This window comes from Penaeus vannamei, chromosome 3 (assembly GCF_042767895.1).
Source record: "Penaeus vannamei isolate JL-2024 chromosome 3, ASM4276789v1, whole genome shotgun sequence".
NCBI classification, from domain to species: domain Eukaryota; kingdom Metazoa; phylum Arthropoda; class Malacostraca; order Decapoda; family Penaeidae; genus Penaeus; species Penaeus vannamei.
The window spans coordinates 8,345,014-8,365,593 of record NC_091551.1 but is presented as its reverse complement, the minus strand read 5'-3'; the positions used below and the strand labels follow the sequence as shown (position 1 = coordinate 8,365,593).

General features: G+C 49.0%; 1 protein-coding gene across 26 annotated transcripts in view; it reads left to right on the top strand.

The window, feature by feature from the left end:
• Positions 1-20,580, top strand: part of Graf (GTPase regulator associated with FAK) — a 189,599-nt gene that overhangs the window by 88,030 nt on the left and 80,989 nt on the right. Inside the window, exon 1 of one of the 26 annotated variants that reach the window (XM_027361802.2) lies at positions 9,441-9,522. The exons of the other annotated variants lie outside the window; for them this stretch is intronic. Within the exon in view, the coding sequence (XP_027217603.1) occupies positions 9,456-9,522 (67 nt within the window). The 5' untranslated portion in view covers positions 9,441-9,455. Of the gene's footprint in view, positions 1-9,440; positions 9,523-20,580 lie in introns of those variants that run through there. 26 annotated transcript variants of the gene reach the window in all.

Below are 20,580 nucleotides of genomic sequence, written 5' to 3'. Positions count from 1 at the left end.
GGCGCGCTCTTCTCTCTCATGCGCTGGCTCCTGTGCGCGCATCTTGTACCTCAGTGTTCCTGTCCGCACTCTGACTACGGAAGACCTCTCTTCTTTAATACTCCTCTATATAGCTTCCGTGTGATGCTACCAGCTGATCTGACCCTCTTTCCGCCCATCTCCACTTACCACACCTTGTGCAGGGGGCGCGAGGCGGGGGCCACATGAGGCGGGGTGGGAGCTTATGTGGTGTGTTTATGGAGGGAAGCCGGACCGCGACCTTGAATTAGCTACTTGGCTCTAAACATTGTATGTGTCTGTGTAAACATTTAGGCGCGGGATGAGCTTGCGGTGGGGGTTGGGTGGGTGGGGGGGAGAGGAAGTGAGAGGGGGAGAAGAGGAGGGAAGGGGGAGAGTGTATTTGGTGTATGGAATAGGGGAGGGGGTTGCTAGTAAGGGTAAAGGGGGGGGGGGTGAGGGAGGTGAAGACGTTGAGGATGGAAGATGGGATAGTAATGAAGTGATGTTGAAGGAAAGGGTATTTTTTCATTCTTTTTCCTGTTCGCACTGAGCTTCTGGTCTATTGAATTGGAATAAATTTCTCCCCCTCCCCCATATCTCCCTTTACTCCTCTCCCTCTTTCTCCCTCTCGCTCCTCTCTCTCTCTTTCTCCTCTCCCTATTCTCTCTTTCTCCTCTTCTCTGTCTGTCTGTCTGTCTGTCTCTCTGTCTGTCTCTCTCTCTCTCTCTCTCTCTCTCTCTCTCTCTCTCTCTCTCTCTCTCTCTCTCTCTCTCTCTCTCTCTCTCTCTCTCTCTCTCTCTCTCTCTCTCTCTTTCTCTCTCTCTCTCTCTCTCTCTCTCTCTCTCTCTCTCTTTTATGACGACTGTATACGGTTGCAAATAGTTGCTCTGCGAGTGAATCAAGTGACTGCATGTCTGGTCGACCCGTTAGTAAGGCATTATCGCCAGTTTTTTTTCTGTGATCATGTTTCATATTTGGTTACGCTTGCAGTTTCACATTTTATCATGGACATGGATCTTTGGCTGGGAGAACTGGAGGAGGAGAGTTCTAGAAGCGAGAGCCAAGGGGCGCCGAGGAAGCCGGGTTCCGAGCGGTGACGTTTAAAGGACCGACTTCCTGGAGATCCTTCGCCCGGGCATTCGCGGAGGCCGTTTGTTTATTCGGATTCTCGGAGGAGGCGACTCGCGCGCTGTCTGGTGGCGTAGTTCCGAGAGGGAGGGAGAGGGAGGGAGGGAGGGAGGGGAGGCGCTAACGTCGGGGCGTTCTTCTTTCCTTGAGGAATAGGTCAGACGAGGATGACTCACGGGTCAAGGATGTAAGGATAGTGTGCGCATGGTGTGTGTGGGGGGTAGGGGATATGGCGGCAAGGGGGAGGGGGAAATACCAAGGGTCTGATCTCCTTAAACGGGCAGCTTGACGACGGGGATTAGTCTGCACAGGCATGTTACGGGCCGTCAGGACTTTTCATTCGCGGTGTGGATATCAACACAGTGGACAGGGTATTAGCTGAATATAGAAAGGGTGTCTGGTGCCGGGCAGTAGAGGTCTAGAGTTTTGTTAAAGCAGAAAAAATGCGTTTTAGATCATGAATATAGATAAAATCCGTCAACCCTGCCCTCCTTCCCTTTCTAACACGCTTTCTTATATTTATCCATCGGCAACACTTTAGTGCAAATGTGATTTCAAATAGAATTTCTGTTTGCTCACAAAACAAAGAGAAAATGGTCATAAAAAGGGTTGGGTAGATAGGGTAGCATTAAAGAGTAGGCGTGTTAAACATAATGCTAATGGAATGAAAGGGGTAGATATGATAATGAGAGGGGGGCGAGAGGGACATGCCGAGGGGTACTTCGACAGCAGCAGGTACACATATTTAAGTTGAATTTGTATGTTAATATGCAGATATGGGTAACAGGTTTAGTAGTGAGAAGTTAGGAAACTCAGTCATAAGAAGCTGTGCGATTTCGATGCGGGTAAGACACGCTTAAGACATGTCATTTTGTTTTGGTAATAAGCTGCAAGAACTTTTGCAATGCGGAGCTTGGCGACCTCCCCCGCCCCCACCTCGTGCGCTTCCTGCCCGCCCACTATCAGCTGATGACTTCGCAGTGCCATCGCCTAATTGACCGCGAGGGAAGGATTGGGAAGGAGAGGAAGGGGAGGGAGGAAGAGGGATGGGAAGGAGAGAGAAATAGGAGTAGGAAGGAATGAACAAACGAACGAATGAAGGAGGGAACAAGCGTAGAAAGAGGGGAAGGAACTAGAAACGGATGGAAGGAGGAGGAGAGAATAGAGAGAAAGGTCGGAAAGATTGAAAGAAATAGGTAAGTGAAAAGATGGATATTTGTGAATAAAGGAAGGAGGGAGGAAACAAGGAGCAAAGAGAAGGGAGTGGAGAAATCAAGGACGAAGAAAGGAAGGAAGAAGGAAACGTGCAACGAAGAAAAGAAAGGAGTAAGGAAGGAAGTGAGTGAGCGATGAAATTCGACTAATGAAATCGTTGTCTTAGGAAAGACGAAGAAATGAAAGAAATAGATTGGAGATGGGACGTGGTAATTTGCCTTATATCTATTTTTAGTTTTTTTTTGGCATACATGTGCTGACTAAGTGCCGTATGCCTATTGATACAAAGTAGTTTCTAATGGAAATGTGTTATTTTCTTATGAATATGTTGTACTTTGTTGTGATTTGCGATGCCTGTCCTAATGGCCATTCACCCCGCCAAGAGCTACAATTAGTACAATTAATCCGTCTTCGAGTTAGTGTCTTGGGCTGATGACGAAGCATTCCGGAAAATAAGTGAGCGTAGTACTAGCGCCAACATTTCGTGTTAATGTCCGCCAGGGATGCCAATGATGCGTGCATTCGAAACACCTAAACATCCTTGCTTGAATAACGTGTCGAAAAAAGGGTGAATCGCCGGCGCTGACATTTCAGTGTGTTGGCGTAGTGTAACGTGCCGTTGCGACATCTGTGTCATTTGTCTTCATATAACTGGTTTGTGTGTCATGGAGTAGAGCGTTTTGGGGATCGCGAGTGCCGTGTCGGGTCACGTCTAGACATTTGTTCCAGCCCGGCCACCTGGTGCTGCGAGGGCGCCGTGGGCTCCGTTGGGTTGTTTATGAGGAAGGGCGACTACACCGCGTGGGCGCCGATGAGCTACGTGTTGTGACAGAACCGGTGTTTGCTGTGATGGAGGACCAGCGTTTGTTGTCCGTGCAGTCGGCGTCGCGAGCTGCGTGGTCGGAGTGCGGCACCGGTAATGGATGTCGTCTGGCCGGACCCTTTTTAGGATGCGTTCGATCACTCGTAGACGCGCGCGGCGATGGGAGGGAAGAAAGTGTCCTGCAGGAGAGCCAAAGGAGGCCACCATAGGCACCCCGCGGATCGCGTTAACGGGATAAATGCGGGGAGCTGCCCCTCGAGGCCAGAGCCGCAGCAGCTGTCTTACTTTGTTGTTTCGCGTTTATCTGTCCCTTCGTTTCGTGAGGAGGAGAGGATAATTCATGCAGGGAGAGGAAAAAGGGCGCGCGAGAAGGGTGAACGATGTGGTGGATTTGTAATAGCCAAAGAGAAAGGGAGGGTAGAGCAAGGGGAAAGGTTACCAGAAGATGGATGAAGGAAAAAAAATGCAACGGAAACTAGTAACAAGGCGGCGACCAAGAGCTTAGTGCAGGCAGGCGGCAGGAGACCTCGGACACACGTGCTCGCCCCTGTCAACAAGATGATTGCCGTGCTTCGCTGGTGCTCGGCCCGGACCGCATTCCCCCTCCCCCACCCCCTGCCTTACCCCTGCCCCGTCTGAACATACCTCAAACACCGTGTCGCGTCGAGAACAGCCATTATCCAAACCAACTTTTCTTTCTCCTTCGCTGTGTACGCTCGTTGTGTTATTTTCTTTTCACGCCCCCGCTTTTGTTCTAGAATGCGACGACGCCCACGAGAGCTATCTCCTTTCACGCCCTTAACTTTTACGTTGACACTTTTTTGTTTTGAAATTTGCGATTGTTGCCCAAGATTCCTCTAGCACTCGAGATGAGATCACAGTCGCGTTTTGTGGATGTGTCATGACGCCACGCCCACGTGTTGAGCAAATACACACGCACGGACGCATTGCGCACTGACACGGAAGCGCGAGGTCGAGGGAAAGAGCAAGATGAGGAAGAATAGGAAACAACATAAAAAGGATAGAGTAGCTTCTCTCTCTCGTCGTTTGTGGTTAGAAGTTACTTAGTAAAGGGGGAGAGGGTGGAGGAGGGTCCTGGAGGGGGGAGAGGGGGGAGGGGGCTTGACCAAGAAGCGTAGCCTCTTCTAATCCCTCATACGGGTCGGAGGTTCCGCTCTGTGAGGCACGAGAAGGGCTGCGGCGACGCTTTAACCGTTTGTTGAATAGCATATACGGCCATTTTCAAACTTTTTTTTATTGCGTGTCACCATAATTCGCACGCGCGTTTTTTCAATGATATCTTAGGAACTACCGTGATAAGACGCTGATTAGAGTCAGGAACAAAGGATTCCGATGTTATCTATCTCTAATTCTTATTTTTTAAAAGATATCTGTTGGTGGTTATGCATGCGATGAGGTCATGTGCTTTAGCATGCGTGACAGGTATTATAAAGAGTAGAAATTTGCAGAACTTGCAGAGGCAGTGCGCAAGGTAGACTGGAATTCCTGCGTCTGAATTTGAGGCTGAAGTAGGGCATGGCGAGTGGAGGTTGTCATTATAACAACCAGCCAGGCGCAGGCACGGTAAGGAAGGGAGGGGAATGGGTTTACTTGACGGAGCTGTGCGCTGCGTGCTCCATGTCTGGAAGGGGCTGGTACAGGGGATCGAGGGATAGGAGGCCGTTTCAGCCGTCCTGAAATGCCCTTTGGTGAATGCGGACGATCAGCCACACGCGCGAGGGCTTTGAGGATTCGAGAGAGATTTGTCGCGGGCGGATATTGCGGCTTTAGGAGCGGACATTTCTGTACCCGGCGCGATAGGGAGGTCGCTGCGCTTGTCAGGGCGTATTTACAGCTTGTTCGAAGCAGTCCGTGGAGTATTGCAGGCGCCATCATTTGCTGCAATTGAAGAAAAACGCTGCAACTTTTGCGTGTCCTCGAAACACCGATCCAGATTCTACCCTAGATTCCTATCAGATCAGAGTAAAGCTTCACCAGTCACTCATATCAACGTATCATATTTTTTCTCCCGAAATATGACTCATCCGCTGCTTAGTCGAACGTATTTCCTCGACTAGTCAGTTGCTTATATGCTATTCGTGGTAGCACCCCTAAGTCTCACTGCCACAAAAGACGTATGCCTTTTCTTCGTATGGATGAAAGCGAACGAAAAAACAAGAACTTCGTAATGTTACAAACACGATAATGTCATGCTGAGATGTCACATGCTGCGCGTCAAAATTTCGCAGGAACCTTAGAATACTGTAAATTATAGGTGGGTAAGCCAGACTGATGCGCGGAGGAAGCTGCAAGACACGTAGCGCCGAGATGAGTCAGGGAGGCGGCATGGCGAGCGTGCGGGGATGCTAGAGTCGGCGGCGCGGCAAGTTCAGCTGCGCCGGACACAACAGACGATTGTTGGGCGTTTTATCCCACTCAGGGGAAGGTGGGCCGAGATCACCCGCCCGCGCCCGCTCCTTTCACTGATTTTGGGAATGTCAGAGAGACTTAAGTGCACGCGTGTATGTGTTTTTTTTATGCATTTACATACGCACGCGCACGTTTATCCAGACAACCTTGCACCCATCCACTCAAAAGTTACTTCGAGTGATTTTTACATACGCACACGCACATGTATCCATTCATCCATCCATCCACCCACTCAGGTTTATGACTATCAAAATTTACTTTGGATGATTTTATGCCTCTGACATCCATACACATTAGAGACATGCTGTACTCTCCAACACGCACACGGACACGCACACGGCAACCTCTCGCGTACGTATAGACACAGGGAACGGCTTATTTGTCAAACCCGGATCCAGCAGACGTGACGGAGAGGGCAAAGAAAGACAGCGAGTCTCTCCGTCGCCAAACAATGGTTCCGCCCGAGGGAGAGTAAGAAGCGCTAACGAGGATGGGCGTGATAAAGGCGCGTGGGCGTGGACGGAGTGGAAAGTGGGGCGCGCGAGAATCAGATCCTACGTAGATAGCCCACGCCCGCCAATGCTATTGCATCAGGGAGAAGGGGCGGGCAGGTGAAGCGAGCGAAGGGAAGAGGAGGGAGGGACGAAGGGAAGGAGGGAAGGGGTTAAGGAGGGAAGGAGGTACGAAGTGAAGGAGGAAAGGAAGAAATGAAGGGAAGGGAAAAGGGAAAGGGAAAGGGGGAAGGAAGTAAGGAAGGGGGAAGGGAAGAAGGAAGGAAGTAGGGAGGGAGGGAGGCGCGAGAGCTGCGAAGGGAAAGGGGAGTTAAGAAGAGATAGGCTACGAGTGATAAACATGGGAGGGAGGAAGATATTTCAGAAAACTAGCCAACAGGGAAGGCGGAAAGGAGTAATGGTGTTGACACAGGGTTAAGGTTTGTTGGTGTTGAGAAGTTATGCAGATGAGGAAGTGAGTGTTAGTTAACCGTTATGAGGCGCGTTTAGTAGTGAAAGGGAGAGTAAAGGTGGTGCTGTTGAGCTGTTTACGATGTGGGAGGGACGGTGTGTGGTCCCCAACACCTGAGGAGGACAGTAAACAGAGGAACTAATCCCGTTCTCATGGTAGAATGTCAAAGAAAGTCACTTTTTGTATAAAAATAGTCTATGAATAGGTTCACGCTCGTTTTGTACGTTCCCAGTGCGCGGGCAAGTCACGAACGTTTCCACGGACCCGCTTGCAAGATCACGAACCTGATCAAAGGGCCATTTTTACTTTACTGATGTGATCGGGTTTTGATTATTTTTATATATCGGAGATTACCGTTATCTAGAAGAAAACACACGGACGAACAATGTGCACTTGTTATATGGTCATATGACTATAAACTGAACAGGATAAGCTGAGGCCAAGGGCGGAAGACCTGTTGCAATGTTGACATATATTAGCAAGAAATTAATGCACCGCGGAAGGAATATTGTTGCTTGGGGATGTCGCGGGACGATTCTTCGAAAAGGTGACGTGACGCAGGTGAACCGGATGTGCAGGTGAGGGATTACAGATGAGTCTGCGTATGTGTGGACACGCCCAAAGCGGGGTGGGGGGGAGAGGAAAGAGGAAGAAGGGTGGGACAGGGAAACCACGTGCGAGCGGAAGACGTAATCACGGATTGGAATCCTCGTGATTATGGCTTTGAACCCGTTTGTTAACGGACAGGAGAAGAGCGCACAGACCTTCGTTTAGAAAGAAAATAACCTCCCGCAAGATGAAAGGTGTCTTAACGGGCACGAATGATGGGAAGCCGTCTACTTTGTAAACACGCTCCTCCAAGGTAAATAAATGATTTCGAGCGAGGATCCTGCAGGTGGCGCGAGGGGGGGGGGTGTCTTGCAGTTGGTACGAGCAGAGCCGCCGCGACGAGATCCACCTGGACCATGACTCACTGATAAGATTCGCTGGACCCGCGGGGCCCTCTGCGCACGTCCTCTCGTCCTGTAAATTTCCCTCTTCATTGCGGAAGGTTTCCTGGGCCTGTGAGAGGTGTCCGAATGGCGAAAGGCTTTGATTTTCGAGACAGGAAAGCCCAAAGACCGTTGCCGTGTGTTATTCTTTATTGCTTTTATACTCGATCAGATCGTTTTTAATGAGGGAAGCAGACATTAATGATGATTTAGCGTGTAAGACGCGAGATGCATGGATGACTGATGCGTGGTGCGTTAGTGCCATGGTAGAGATGAGAAGTTTTTTGTTTTTAGAGTGATTTGCTCTGATAATGGAGATAACAACTCGCTGCGCGTCGCCCTTGACAAAGAAGAATTGTTCGTGGAGGAGCTGGGGGAGGAGCGAGAGGGGCGAGTACCTGATAACCAGTATCTCCCAGAAAAAAGCCGATAAGGCGTTATTGTAAGTCAGACACTAACGATATTGCCTTTGTTTAGTTTGTTTATATTTTATTGTGCGTTTTGTTTGTGTAGTTTGTATCTGTGTCTGTATAACGTAACCTGTCTTATTTTGCTCTCCACGGTTCATTTAGGATGACCCCTCAACATCCGCATTCAGTCTGGCAAAAGAAAAACTGCCTTGCTTTCTCTCCGTCTTTTCCTTGTTGGACGCCCGACCGAGAAGTCCGTTTGAATGCATTGTCAGGAAGTCGACGTGAGCGGTGTCCTTGACGAAGGCTCCCGACGGCGGCAGCGGAGCCATGCTTCCAACGTTGGCTTGTTCTCTTCTTGTGAGCTGGCCTGAAGAGCTCGCCCTGGATCTGGCTTTGGCTCCGGACAACATCCTTTTCAGCATTTTGATCCCCGGCCGGTCTCTCTCCTTTGTTGGTGTGAAGTTACAGTTTCCCTCCCCCCTTCTACCGTCCTCATTTCCCTCTCTCATTTATCTACCCTCTTTCGGTTATATTCTCTTCACTTTTCCCCCTAATTCCTTTCCTCTTCCTTTTTCTTCCTCCTACCCCGTTTCCTCCATCCCCCTTCCCACCTTCTTTTTCCCCTTCCCCTACTCCTTCCCTGCTTCCCTATTACCCCCCTTCCCTCCTTCCCCCCTTTCATTCCTCCATCCCCACCTCCCCTCCCCTTCTTTCTCTCCTCCCCTCCTTTTCCTTCTCTCCTCCCCTCCCCTTCCTTCTCCTCGTTTGATCACAGGAGATTGCGTGTAAGAAACGTTACCGCTATTCGTAAACCAGTATGTCCCCGACGTCCTTTTGCGGAGCGGGTGGTCGTCGGACAAGATGCCGGGGGATTAGTTCCTGGTGCGAGAACGTTGTTGGTGACCAAATACCTCCCTCCTTGTTTACGAAATTGGAGGAGCTGTTGTATCCTCGTCGTTGAATGTAGTAGATTGAATGATTGAATGAATGAATTTATCGATTCGGGTTCCTTGGCGGCGAATCGAACCAGAATTGTGCCTGCGTCCCGGACTGTTTGGAGCAAGTGTGTCTACCAGTCCCTAAAATGTCTGAAACCTATTGCTAGTGATGTGTATATATGTCCAGGAGAGTTCCGACTGGCCTGAGTGGGCGAACCTTAGACCTATGTCCATTTTCCTCCGCGTTTGGCCGAGTGTTAGGTTGCCTCCCTTATCCCCGCGCGCCCGCCGCCCACACGCACGCCCATCAGGTAAATCCTAGACGTAACGGCCTCGCTCAGGCACTCCGGGAGCTTTTACAAACTACACCGAACAACATTTTCAGTTTTTTTTATTTGCTTCTGTAATGAAAGATGTTTTTTTTTTCTTTTTATCGTCATGCTTTTAATTATGTGTATTTAGATAGCGTATGAACCTTATCCCTAATACGATTTCTTTTATTTCAGGTAAGTTTTTGTGTGGAAATGATATGAGTGCTAGAAGGTGAGTCACGATGACCAAGTGGCCGAGGAGAAAGTACAGGGCTTTTGAAGCAGGCCTTCGCTGGGGACTCGGAATAAGTACATCCTGTATTTGTTTATTTGTTGTGTCTTTTTGTTGTTTTTACTGATAAAAAGATAGATGATGCCGGGAAACCTTGACATGTCAGAAAAGTTGCAAGCGACACCTCCCCCTCCCCCTCCCCCAAGAAGACATAAAAAATATAAAAAAATGTTCAAGTTGAATTTAAGGAGAAAAAATTAACTCGGTTGGACCTTGGCAGAGTTTTCTGATCTCGGCTTGGGATACCGGACTGGAATTTGCATGTCCTAGTGCCGGCGTGGGTGTCCGTTCAGCAGGATGCCGGCGCGAGATGTAGCACAACGCGTTTCCAAGGCGAGGCGTGGGCGGCGGCGGAGTGTTGCTGGAACTAATGGGAGTTGGTTTTGCATTCTCTCTCCTTCCAGGGTTTCCAGGGCGTTAATTTTGTGATGTGGTGGATGGGGATTAAATTCGTGTGAGGATAGAGCAGCATGTGGATTTTGTATGCAAGCTAGATCATTTGCTGATTGTATATAGATTAACTGGAAGGAGACTGTGATACCCGAGGATCCGTCTCGTTGGCTCTGTCCATCACCCAGCTGTATATTGCGTAATGACTCTCCTTACTCTCTCCCCTCGGGGGGCAATTATCCCCGCCCAGATTGAGACCATATTAAGGCGGATGAATATGGTGTAATCCCCCGCATCCTGACGGGGGCCTGTGGGTTTACCCTTCTGAAAAGGAAATGGCCCGGAGGTTTCACGTGATAAGAGATAACGCGTGATTCGTTAAGAGGCGGTGAATCCTGCACGTGTCCATCGGTGCTCCGGATTCCTGTGCCCGTGCATAATGTCTTGGCCGGAGCCGCATTCGTGAATATGAATTATGTATCCGACGCTTGTTGTGGATAAGTATGAGGATGTGCGGAGATTGACGCAGGTATTCATTAGGGCGGTTGTAGAAATTTGTTATTCTAGGATCTGAAAATACAGTGTTTTGTCGAGGTGTGTGAAGTTGTTTGATGTAAATATCCTATTGTATTTTAATGTCGGGGAATTTACACGATCTGTACATGTTCATTAATTTTCTTTCCGGATGATTTGTGATAGCTGTATGTTGTTGTTATTCACTTTCTCTCCCCGGTTGAGTTCGTGTTCTTAAGTGTTCTCCGGCGGTGGGACGCAAGTGGGGCGTGTGTGCAAGCCTCGGAGGAAGGGATTAGGAAGACCCTGAACCCTTGAGTTAGTCTAGTTTGTCTCGCGGCCCGTTTTTTATGGGACGAGCGAGGCGTTGTTTTGTAAGAATGATTTTTTCTTTTTTTGTATTTTCTAATCGAGTCCGACTTTGTTTTGGTTTGCGGTGTGGAGTATTGTTGTTGTTGTTGTTTTTGGGTTGCGGTTTTTGTGTCTGTGATTGTGTCTTCAATTATCATCATTATATCTTAATCGCGGTGTCCTCATTCGATGTTTTGATTTTACTTTAGAAATCATTTTAAAGGTGCTAATCTGATTTTTATCTTCACGCAAGCACATTTTTTTTTTTTTAATCTTCAGTATTACGCTTTAAGTGGGTCTCGCTTGCCGTAATAGACACTTGTTTGTTATCTTGTGCATTTGTATTTTGTGCATATCCTTTATAGCCTTTACTTTTTCATGTATGAAGTAATATACATATACTTGAAAATTTTTATTGCTATATATCTATTTTACCCATTTGATTTTTATCAAAATTAAGTGACTGTCTTCATTAGTATTTGGTAGTGTTACGGTTATTTTTAGCGTTGATTCTATGATTTTATTGAAATGCGTATTTTTCTTATCTGTCGAATATACCAGAACTGAGAGTGAGGGAGAGGAGATAGTGAAATATGATGATGGGAACTGGATTATATAGGAGGGAGAGAAAGAGGCGAGAAGTAGAGAGAGAGAAAGAGAGAGAGAGGAGAGGATGCGAGCGAGGAGAGTAGAAGAAATGACTTCTACTTCAGAAGAGACAAGTAGAAGATAAAGAGGAAGAATGATTAAAAGGCATTGATAGTGATTAAGTGAACGAGAAAGTGAGTGAGTGAGCGACACATGATTGGATAATGGAGGGGCGACGGCTATGTAGGCCCATATGCAAATTACTTGCTCGTCTGAATTGTCAGATGGGTATCCGGGGTCCCTTTTTGAGGCCTTTGTCTGAAGAAGAATGGTCGTTCTCTGCGACGACCTCCCACAACGGACGCTTAGCCGTAACGAGCCCCAGTCATTTCAGACTCGTAAATATAGGCCTATGGATGCTTTGACTCGAGCAATTTTTCAAGGGACGACTGCGTGCACGATTGTAGTGATGTGAAGTTGTGAGATTTGGATTGCTGTGCACAAGACGTGCATAAGTATTATTTAGACCTTGATCGGGCATACCATTTTCACGTGTTTGAAATATGCGATATATGGTATGTATGATGTGTTCGTTGAGGGTATCTTAAGTATTGTTTTATCCAAGAGGTGATGTATTTTGAATAGGTGCCAGAATGGGACATGTTCTAAGCATGAAAAATATGGGGTTTTATCTAGCACATGTAAATGCACCTCCCTTCACGATGGAGAGCGAAAAAATACAATAATACAAAGGAAAGGAAAGGAGATTGTATTATTCCTTCCTGCAAGAGAATAAGACAACTCGCAGGCACAACATGCTTCAAAGTAGAATACTATCACTCGTTCCCACAAACACTTTTAGAAGAAAGTGTGCAGAGCGTGTGCAGGTGAAACCACAGAATGGGTCGGATTCCGGTGGTAATGCGAATGCACTCTCAGATCTGGTGAACGGGATGGGGGTTGGGGGGGTGTTGTTGTTCTGTCGAGCACGTGTTTGTAGAAGTAATGGCTTGTTTGTGCCGAGTCTCGTCTGGTTTTGTTTGTTCTTTGTTTTGCGTTTCGTGTAGTTGGTTAACAGGCATATTAGACATGGCTGGAGACTAAGTGTAGTCATACCATGGTATCAGCTGTTTTATGCGCTCTCCTGATAACCTAGTAACTAGTATGTGTGCTTCGGGGAGGGGGGATCTTTCTACCACTAAGGGAATCAGTCGGTTTGCCTTTTGTCTACTAAACCAGCTTTCATTTTATGAATGAGTATCTTCATGTTTTGGGACTTGTTATGGAACTCAGTGACGTTGACTGTGGGTAGAATCTAGCACTTTTCTATATCCTCGATGCATGGTGCTGTAAGTCATACGGTGTCCAAGTTGGCTGTGCATTACTAGACGCCTCTGTTGCAAGTGTTGGTAAACGAGATTGCGAAATTTTTGTTAATGCTTAGTGGAAACTGATGAGACTATTTTATTGGTTGAATAACTTAAGAATAAGCGAAGACAGTAGAATGACCAGTGGGTATTATTTTTAGAACTATATTTAGCTACACTACACGCTTGAGCGAATTAGATAATAAGTGGTCTCTTCTGATGACTAAGTTTAAAAGGCAAGTGAATGAGGAAGAGGAGGTCGCAAGGAAGTCTACCCCCCCCCTCCTTGCCCTTGCCACCTCGGGTCCTGTCCGGCGATCCTTATCAGCGCGAACGGCGTTAGTCCTCGGCCGGATGTTCGTATCTCGCGGGATTACAGTGACACATCGCGCTTGACAGTCGGCCTCATCCTCGTCGTGTCGCCTTTTATCCACAGGATCCGCTGTATCCTGTATCGAATTCAGGGAGCTGCGTTGCTGTAGCGTTTAATGGGTGTCGTGGAGAGGGACTGTAGTCATCGCCGGAGCCCTGTGATAACAGTATCATCATCAGCGCTGGTAAACACCCTCATCTGCGTCCTGTGCAGATGGTCGTAAAACATGTTCACGGCGCTCTCGGGTTGGCCCTTGTGTGTGTCCGCCCACATGACCGCACTTGGCCGCCCGCGAAACCTTACTTTTTTCCTCTGTTGATGTTTGTGTTGGGGGCTGCTGTAGCGTTTCGTAGAGGGGACGAGTTTTCATGTAGAATTCTCTGTCAGTAAAACACATCAGTGACACGCCAGCTCGGGCACATGGCAGTGGCTTGGCCCTCGTGTTTTATTACGAGTCCGGCGTGGGCATGATACAACAACTTTATTCATCTGACCTTTTAAAAAGCGAGGAGGGTGAGGGCGAGGAAAGGGACGCGGAAAGAAGGGAGGGAAGAAGAGAGGAGGAAATAAGAGAGAGAGAAAGAAAGCTGTAGAGATCATGACGTGGAGATAAATGCTAAAGGAATTGTCTGATTAAGCGCGACCTTCCCAAGAGGGCAGACAAGCGGTGCCCGGCCTCGAAGCGCGCCAGTTATGAGTGCCGGAATGCGAGCCAAGTGTGACGCTGCCCAGCTGTGACATGAGTGGGGGGCCTAGCTTGTATGGGGGTGGAGTAGGGGGGAGAGGAGTTGCCCCAGCTTCTTGGCTGCGCTGAGTACTAAATGGTTAACCAGAAAGGTCGTTTTTGTAGTCTGGGAATTAGGAGATAAACATGGAAAAAGTGTAGGTAAAAAAGATACTGAAAAGTAGATTTTTTTTTGTTTTCTTTCTACGGACTTTTTACGTAGTGCACTATGATTATTCTCTGTATAAAAGAATACGCAATGATCCCTTCATACGCTATTGAACACTGGGCGAGGTTATCGACTCCGGGTGCACACGGGGGTCGAGCGGTGTGGAAAGTAGTTTGTGAGAGGGACGTGAGAAAAAGTGCAACTTCCTCTCCGTGGCTAATTAAGATGCCTGCGGTCATTACGTATTCTGACACATATTTTCCCTCTTCTTCCCGGAGTTGAAATCGCATTAAATCCCCAAGTGAAGAATGGCGCCGTTTCTGGAGGAGAAAGTGTAACGTCCGAGCGGAATGCGTCGGGAGGAGGGAGGGAGGGCGCGAGAGAGGGAGGGAGGAAGTGAGTGAGTGAGGGAGAAAGTGGTGTGGACTGACCCAGGGCTCTCAAATGTTTCCTAAGACGGGACTGCGAAAGGTACCGGCGACCCAGCCCGGCCCAAGCAGGCTCTTTCAAGCGGTCCTTCATGCCAGCTTCGGTGGAATGAGACAGTGGGCGATAAGCCAATAGAGGGTCCCTGTTGGGCGCAAATAAGGCTTCCTGTTGAGGGCCTTTTTGTTGTGGCAGGGGACGGCCGCTTTGTTAAGAGGTCTTTCGCACACAGTGAGGAGCCTCTTATTGACTTTGCCAAGCGTCCGGCCAAAAAAAAAAAAAAAAAAAAAGGTTTTGCGTATGCTTGTTGAAAAGGAAGAAAAAAAATCCTTCCTTTGAAAAGGCTTCTTGGAATACGACGCGAAGTGTCCACTGTATCCGCCTCGGCTTTGAACGGCCAGGTCGGACTTGTATCGAAGGAATATTGATTTGAGTCTGAGAGCTGAAGGTTAAACGAAAATTAAGCTGCCAGTTAAAAAAGGTTCCCCAAGACACATGATCGACAGCCCACGTTGTTCCAGTTCTCGGGAATAACGGCGAATCCGGCGGGCAACTTCATTATGGGAGAGTGGATCGTTGCGGCGGATCATTTTAGTTTTGAGATTTCGGAAAAGGGGAAGCGGTTTTTAATATATGCTATCTGTCTGGATGCGGTGCGTGATATTTCCGATTGAAGTTATAACCCTGCTGTCGGCCTCGTGAGTTCCTTTTGGCGTCGTAACTATTTTCCATGACATTTCGGATTGTTGACGAGGAAGGTAAATGTGTCGCTCCGGCGTTTCCCGCGTGCCAGGTGGCCCCGATGGCCCCGGTGGCCAGGCGCAACGACCATGCATTATTCACGGGTGTAATGAGCTCCTGAGAGTGTCATCAGACTGTAATGTTGATCTTCCTCGACACGCGGCTGATGGGCCTCGCCGATGTCCCCTCACTTTCCCCTTAGCCCCCTCTTTCCCTCTTTTCCTTCTTTCCTCCTTTCCTCCTTACCACCTTCCCACTCCCTCCCTCCTCTTCCCTCTCCTACGTCTCTCCTTTTCACCTCTCCGTCTCTGCTTCTCCCTCACTCCCTCTCTCCCTTTCCCTCATTTCTTCTCAACCTCTTTTCCTCTCCCTCATTTCTTCTCTCTTACTCCCTCTCTTCCTCTCTCCCTTTCCCTCATTTCTTCTCAACCTCTCTTCCTCTCCCTCATTTCTTCTCTCCATCACTTCCTCTCTCCCTCTCCCCCATTTCCTCTCTCTCACTTCCTCTTTACCCTTTGTCTCCCTACTCGTTCACCCACCATCTATTCAGCTCTTGCTTTCCATCATCCATCAACCTATCTGTGCACCCCTACCTCTGGCCTTCCATCCATCTACCCATGTAGGTATGTCTATGCATCCCACCCATCCAGCCAGCCATTGGTTGGCCCAGTTAGGTATTTTGTTTTCTTGTCATGTTTGCGATTAGTCTCCCTTAAATTGTATGCTTAAATTAACTCTATACAGAGAGGCAGTTGGAATAAACCTTCACCCCCCCCCCCTTCCCTCCACTCCCTGCCACCCCTTTTCCTCTACCGGTACCTCTTTCGAGTCCCCCCCCCCTACCGGGTAACTCCCTCCCACAGCCCATCTTCCCCACAGCTCACGATGCCGCTGGATATAAATCTTTTATTCATGCCGCCGCTGGATTTCGTTAGATAGCGGTTTGCATAATTGTCGTGCGGGGCCGCGGTGTGTTCTTGGCGTAACTGTTCGAGATCTACGTGCTCGACTCTCTCTCTCTCTCTCTCTCCCCCTCCCACTGTAGCTGTGGCGGCCAGGGGATTGCGGGATTTTTCTACGGCATTTCTGCTGGTGCTGTGGGATACGGGGATGTGCGATTGGTGCTATCAGGCCCTCCTGGTGTTATCGGGTCTTTATTGTGAAATTTGGTTTTACAGATTTTACTGATTGTTAATTTGGTGTTGTGGATCTTTATTGGTGATATGTATGTCAAAGCTGAGTGATAGGCTGTGATAAAGTCTTTATTTTGACTATAGAAGACAGAGGACTTGGATGAATTTTGTATGACTGATGGTGCAGTGAATTCCCGTCGGCTGTGGGACGTCTCAATTGGCCTGTCCGCCCTCTTGGCCTCAACATTCGGCTCTCGCGAGAGGGATAGGATTTGGGGAGGCGGGGGGGCTGGCAGTAGGTTCATTGGGGGGGGGGGGGATTACTCGATTCCTCCGATGAAAGGTGAGAGTCGTCTAGTGAGGGGTGACCAGTCCTCTCTTTCCTTCTCCTCTTCCTCCCCGGACTTTCGCTGCTGCTCTTTCCCCTCCTTCTCTCTCTACCTCCTCTCGCTACTTTCCCCTCTCCGTCCTCCTACATTTCCCCCTCCCTATATCATCTCTCTATACCTCTGCCTACTCTCTTCATTCTCCCATTCGCTTCCCGCTCCCTCCTCCTGCACCTTCCTTCCCCTCTCCACCCATCCCCTCCCCTCCACTCCCTTCCCCTCCCTTCCCTCCTCCTACACTTCCCACTCCCTATTCTATCCCCCTCCTCCCTCCCTCCCCCCTCATTCCCTCACCAGCCGTCACCGCTCTTACTCCGCCTCCTCGGGCCTCCCCAACACCCCCCAAAAGAAGAAGATCGAAATGCGAATGTTGCGACGCCTCTTCGCATGTTTGCAGAGAAGACTGATGGAGCGATGGAAAACTAATTAAGATTATTGATGGCCATCTTAGCTTTTAATGCTGTGTCTCTTTAAAACCATTACTCCGCAACGGCCTTCTGATCCGTATCAATGATATCTCTGTCGAGTTTTTTTTTCTTTCATTCCCGCTCTGGCTGTGAGGCGCATTCACTCGATACACTGGGTCTTTTTCACCGCAGCCGGGCTTCCTGTTGATTGCGGGCCCGACTCTGCGTGTGCGTGTGTTCGGTGGCACTTCCTTCCCTTCTGTCCCCGCGGGGCATTTCGCCAGCTTTTTCTGCTAGAGTTTCGCCACTATTCTCTCTAGGGGTCTTTCTGTTTCTCTCTTTTCCTCTCGCTTTTTTTTTGTCTTTTTCTTTCTCTCTTTTCCTCTCGCTTTCTTTTTGTCTCTCTCTCTCTCTCTCTCTCTCTCTCTCTCTCTCTCTCTCTCTCTCTCTCTCTCTCTCTCTCTCTCTCTCTCTCTCTCTCTCTCTCTCTCTCCTCTCCCTCTCCCTCTCCCTCTCCCTCTCCCTCTCCCTCTCCCTCTCCCTCTCCCTCTCCCCCCTCTCCCTCCCCCTCTCCCCCCTCTCCCTCTCCCTCTCCCTCCACCTCTCCCCCCTCTCCCTCTCCCTCACCCTTTTCCCCTCTCCTTCACCCTTTCCCCCCTCTCCCTCTCCCTCACCCTTTCCCCCCTCTCCCTCTCCCTCTCCCTTCCCCCCTCTCCCTCTCCCTCCCCCCTCTCCCTCCCCCCTCCCCCCTCTCCCTCTCCCTCTCCCCCCTCTCCCTCTCCCTCTCCCTCTCCCCCCCTCCCTCTCCCTCCCCCCCTCTCCCTCCCTTCTTCCCACCCTATCCCTATCTCTCCCTGTCTTTCTTTGCAGCTTTCCTTCCTTTTTTTAAAAAATTCCCTTTTCCTCCATCCCTCTTCCCATCCTTTCCGTGTAGCTTCAGACTAGTTGCGTGGAGGAAGAGGCGGTGGGATGTGGGTGGGGAAGGAGGGAGGGAGGGAGGGAGGGAGGGAGGTGGGAGGGAGCGATGATGATGTGTGCCGTATGTGGAGTAATTGATCACCTTTGACCCTTCACATTCACCTGTCATCGCTGCCGCTCTCATCAACTCGGCCTCGGATTTGTGGGGATGGGGAGGGGACGGGAGGGGGTAGGAAGGGAAGGGAAGGGGAGGGGAGGGGAGAGGATGGCGTGGGGAGGGGAAGAGAGGGGATAGGGAGGAGAGGGGAGAGGATGGGGAGGGGAGGGGAGGGGAGGGGAGAGGATAGGGAAGGGAAGGGAAGGGAAGGGAAGACGGAAGGGAGAAGGTCGAGAGGGTAGGAGGGAGGAGAGGGGGGAAGTAGAAGGGCGGGAGTAGGAAAGCCGGGATTAAGAGAGGGAAGGAGTTAGAGAGGAGTCTAGCTCGTGTTCTCTTTTTTAATTACGATAGCAAGCAATTATGGCAGTCCTCGGTTTCTAATCCCGCGCGGAAAAGTGATCATTATGGCTCTACTCCTGCATCAGGAAGCAAAACAAGCAGTCCAGGCAGGAGTTCGCGTGTGGCATCGGGTATCCGCGGCGTTCCATCACACAGGCCTTATTAGGAGGGCTTCTTCTGTTAGTTTTAATAGCAGGTCTTTTTCAGAGGGAGAGTCTTAATTATGCAGCCCGATGGATTGTTTGTTTGTTTTGTTTGTATTCGTCTGTGTGTCTAGTTGTTTGACTGTATTTTTTGTCGTATACGTCAGAGAGATGCAAGAAATGCTACTTTGCTGTTGATATTGCGTTATATTTTTATATTGTGCGTAGATGTCGTTTGAGAAACCGTGTTGATTATGAAAGGATGTCAAGAGGGGAGGAGGACAAGAAGGAGTAATGGCAAATGCGGGCACAGCAGGAAGAGGGAGGAGTGGAGTGTCTGAGGTATTTTCTACGTCCTACGCATGATGCAACGAGAAGTAAGTCCCTGTTATGTGGTATCGCCGTGTCGCAATTTCCTTGTGGAAGTCCAATGGCCGATGGATAAGCCATTTTTTTTTCTTTTTTTTTTTACACATGTCACTCGGGTCACAGAATCCTTTGAAAACATTCCCGCGGTGGCCATACAAACTAGGCCTAAGAATAAGCCCAAAACGACCCGTTTTATAGGGGAGGAGTAGGCTTTGAGGTCATTCAGTGGGCGGGTGGAGATAGCACGGGAGGGAGGGAAGGCCCCCCCCCTCCTCTTCTCCCTTCCATTACCCTATCTACTCGGAAGGAGATAAAGCGGAGGGCGATAAGGACGATGTTCAGAGTGTTGACCGCGGTCTACTTGACCTTCGTTTTGGCTACACACTCACAGGCAAGGTCTAAATAAGTACTTATATAGACCTTAAATACTTATATAGACCTTAAATACTTAAATAGACCTTAAATACTTAAATAGACCTTAAATACTTATATAGACCTTAGATACTTATATAGACCTTGCTCGCCAATACCGGCTACATATGGCTCTGCATGTACATAGTTTGTGTGGTCGATGCACATTGCCGGTACAAGTGGCGTAAAGTTGTAGCGAATACAAATGCCCGATAATTTAGAATGGTATATGTGTCCGAGAGATGCAACCAGTCCATGCGCCCGGTAGATGTTGCCGATATGATGCCAGGTAGATGTTGCTGGTGCATGTGCTTGACAAATGTTGCAGATATGTTGCCCAATTTATATAGCCTTTGCATGCTGCCGTTAGGTTTTAACGACATTATGTACTGTAGATATGTACCGGTACTTTTAAAGAATAGACATGGTCGGTACCTGTGGTCGATAGACGTGTTCGGTACCTGTGGTCGATAGACGTGTTCGGTACCTGTGGTCGATAGACGTGTTCGGTACCTGTGGTTGATAGACGTGTTCGGTACCTGTGGTCGATAGACGTGTTCGGTACCTGTGGTCGATAGACGTGTTCGGTACCTGTGGTCGACAGACGTGTTCGGTACCTTTGGCTGATAGACATGGTCGGCACCTGTGGCCGATAGACATGGTCGGTACCTGTGGCCGATAGACATGGTCGGTACCTGTGGTCGATAGACATGGTCGGCACCTGTGGCCGTCAGATACCCGATATATTTCCTTATGGTGAAATGCGACCGGCCGCTCCATCCAGGTAATTGGCGGCGCGTTTTGAAGGAAATCTTTCTCCCGCGATTGCCGGATGGCCAGTTTATTTTTTTCTCCTTCGTGTGCTTGTGTGCTTTGTGTAGACGTGAGAGGGAGACTGTGGTTAAGTTTGAGTGTGCGTTTGTGTATTACGTGGGCGCGTAGGTGGATGGCACGCACGCACACGCACACGCACCCCCCCCCCACACACACACACACATAACGTTCATGATATGTTTACTTGGAAAAACACTACTTTGGCTTGGGCGAATCTTGACAATCTTCGTGTTATCTGTTCACAATTTCCGGACGACTGCCATAGCCACATATGTTTGTAAAATCGCGAGATGCTTTTGTAAAAAGTGCCTCAAGTGATGTTAATATGTTGAGTAG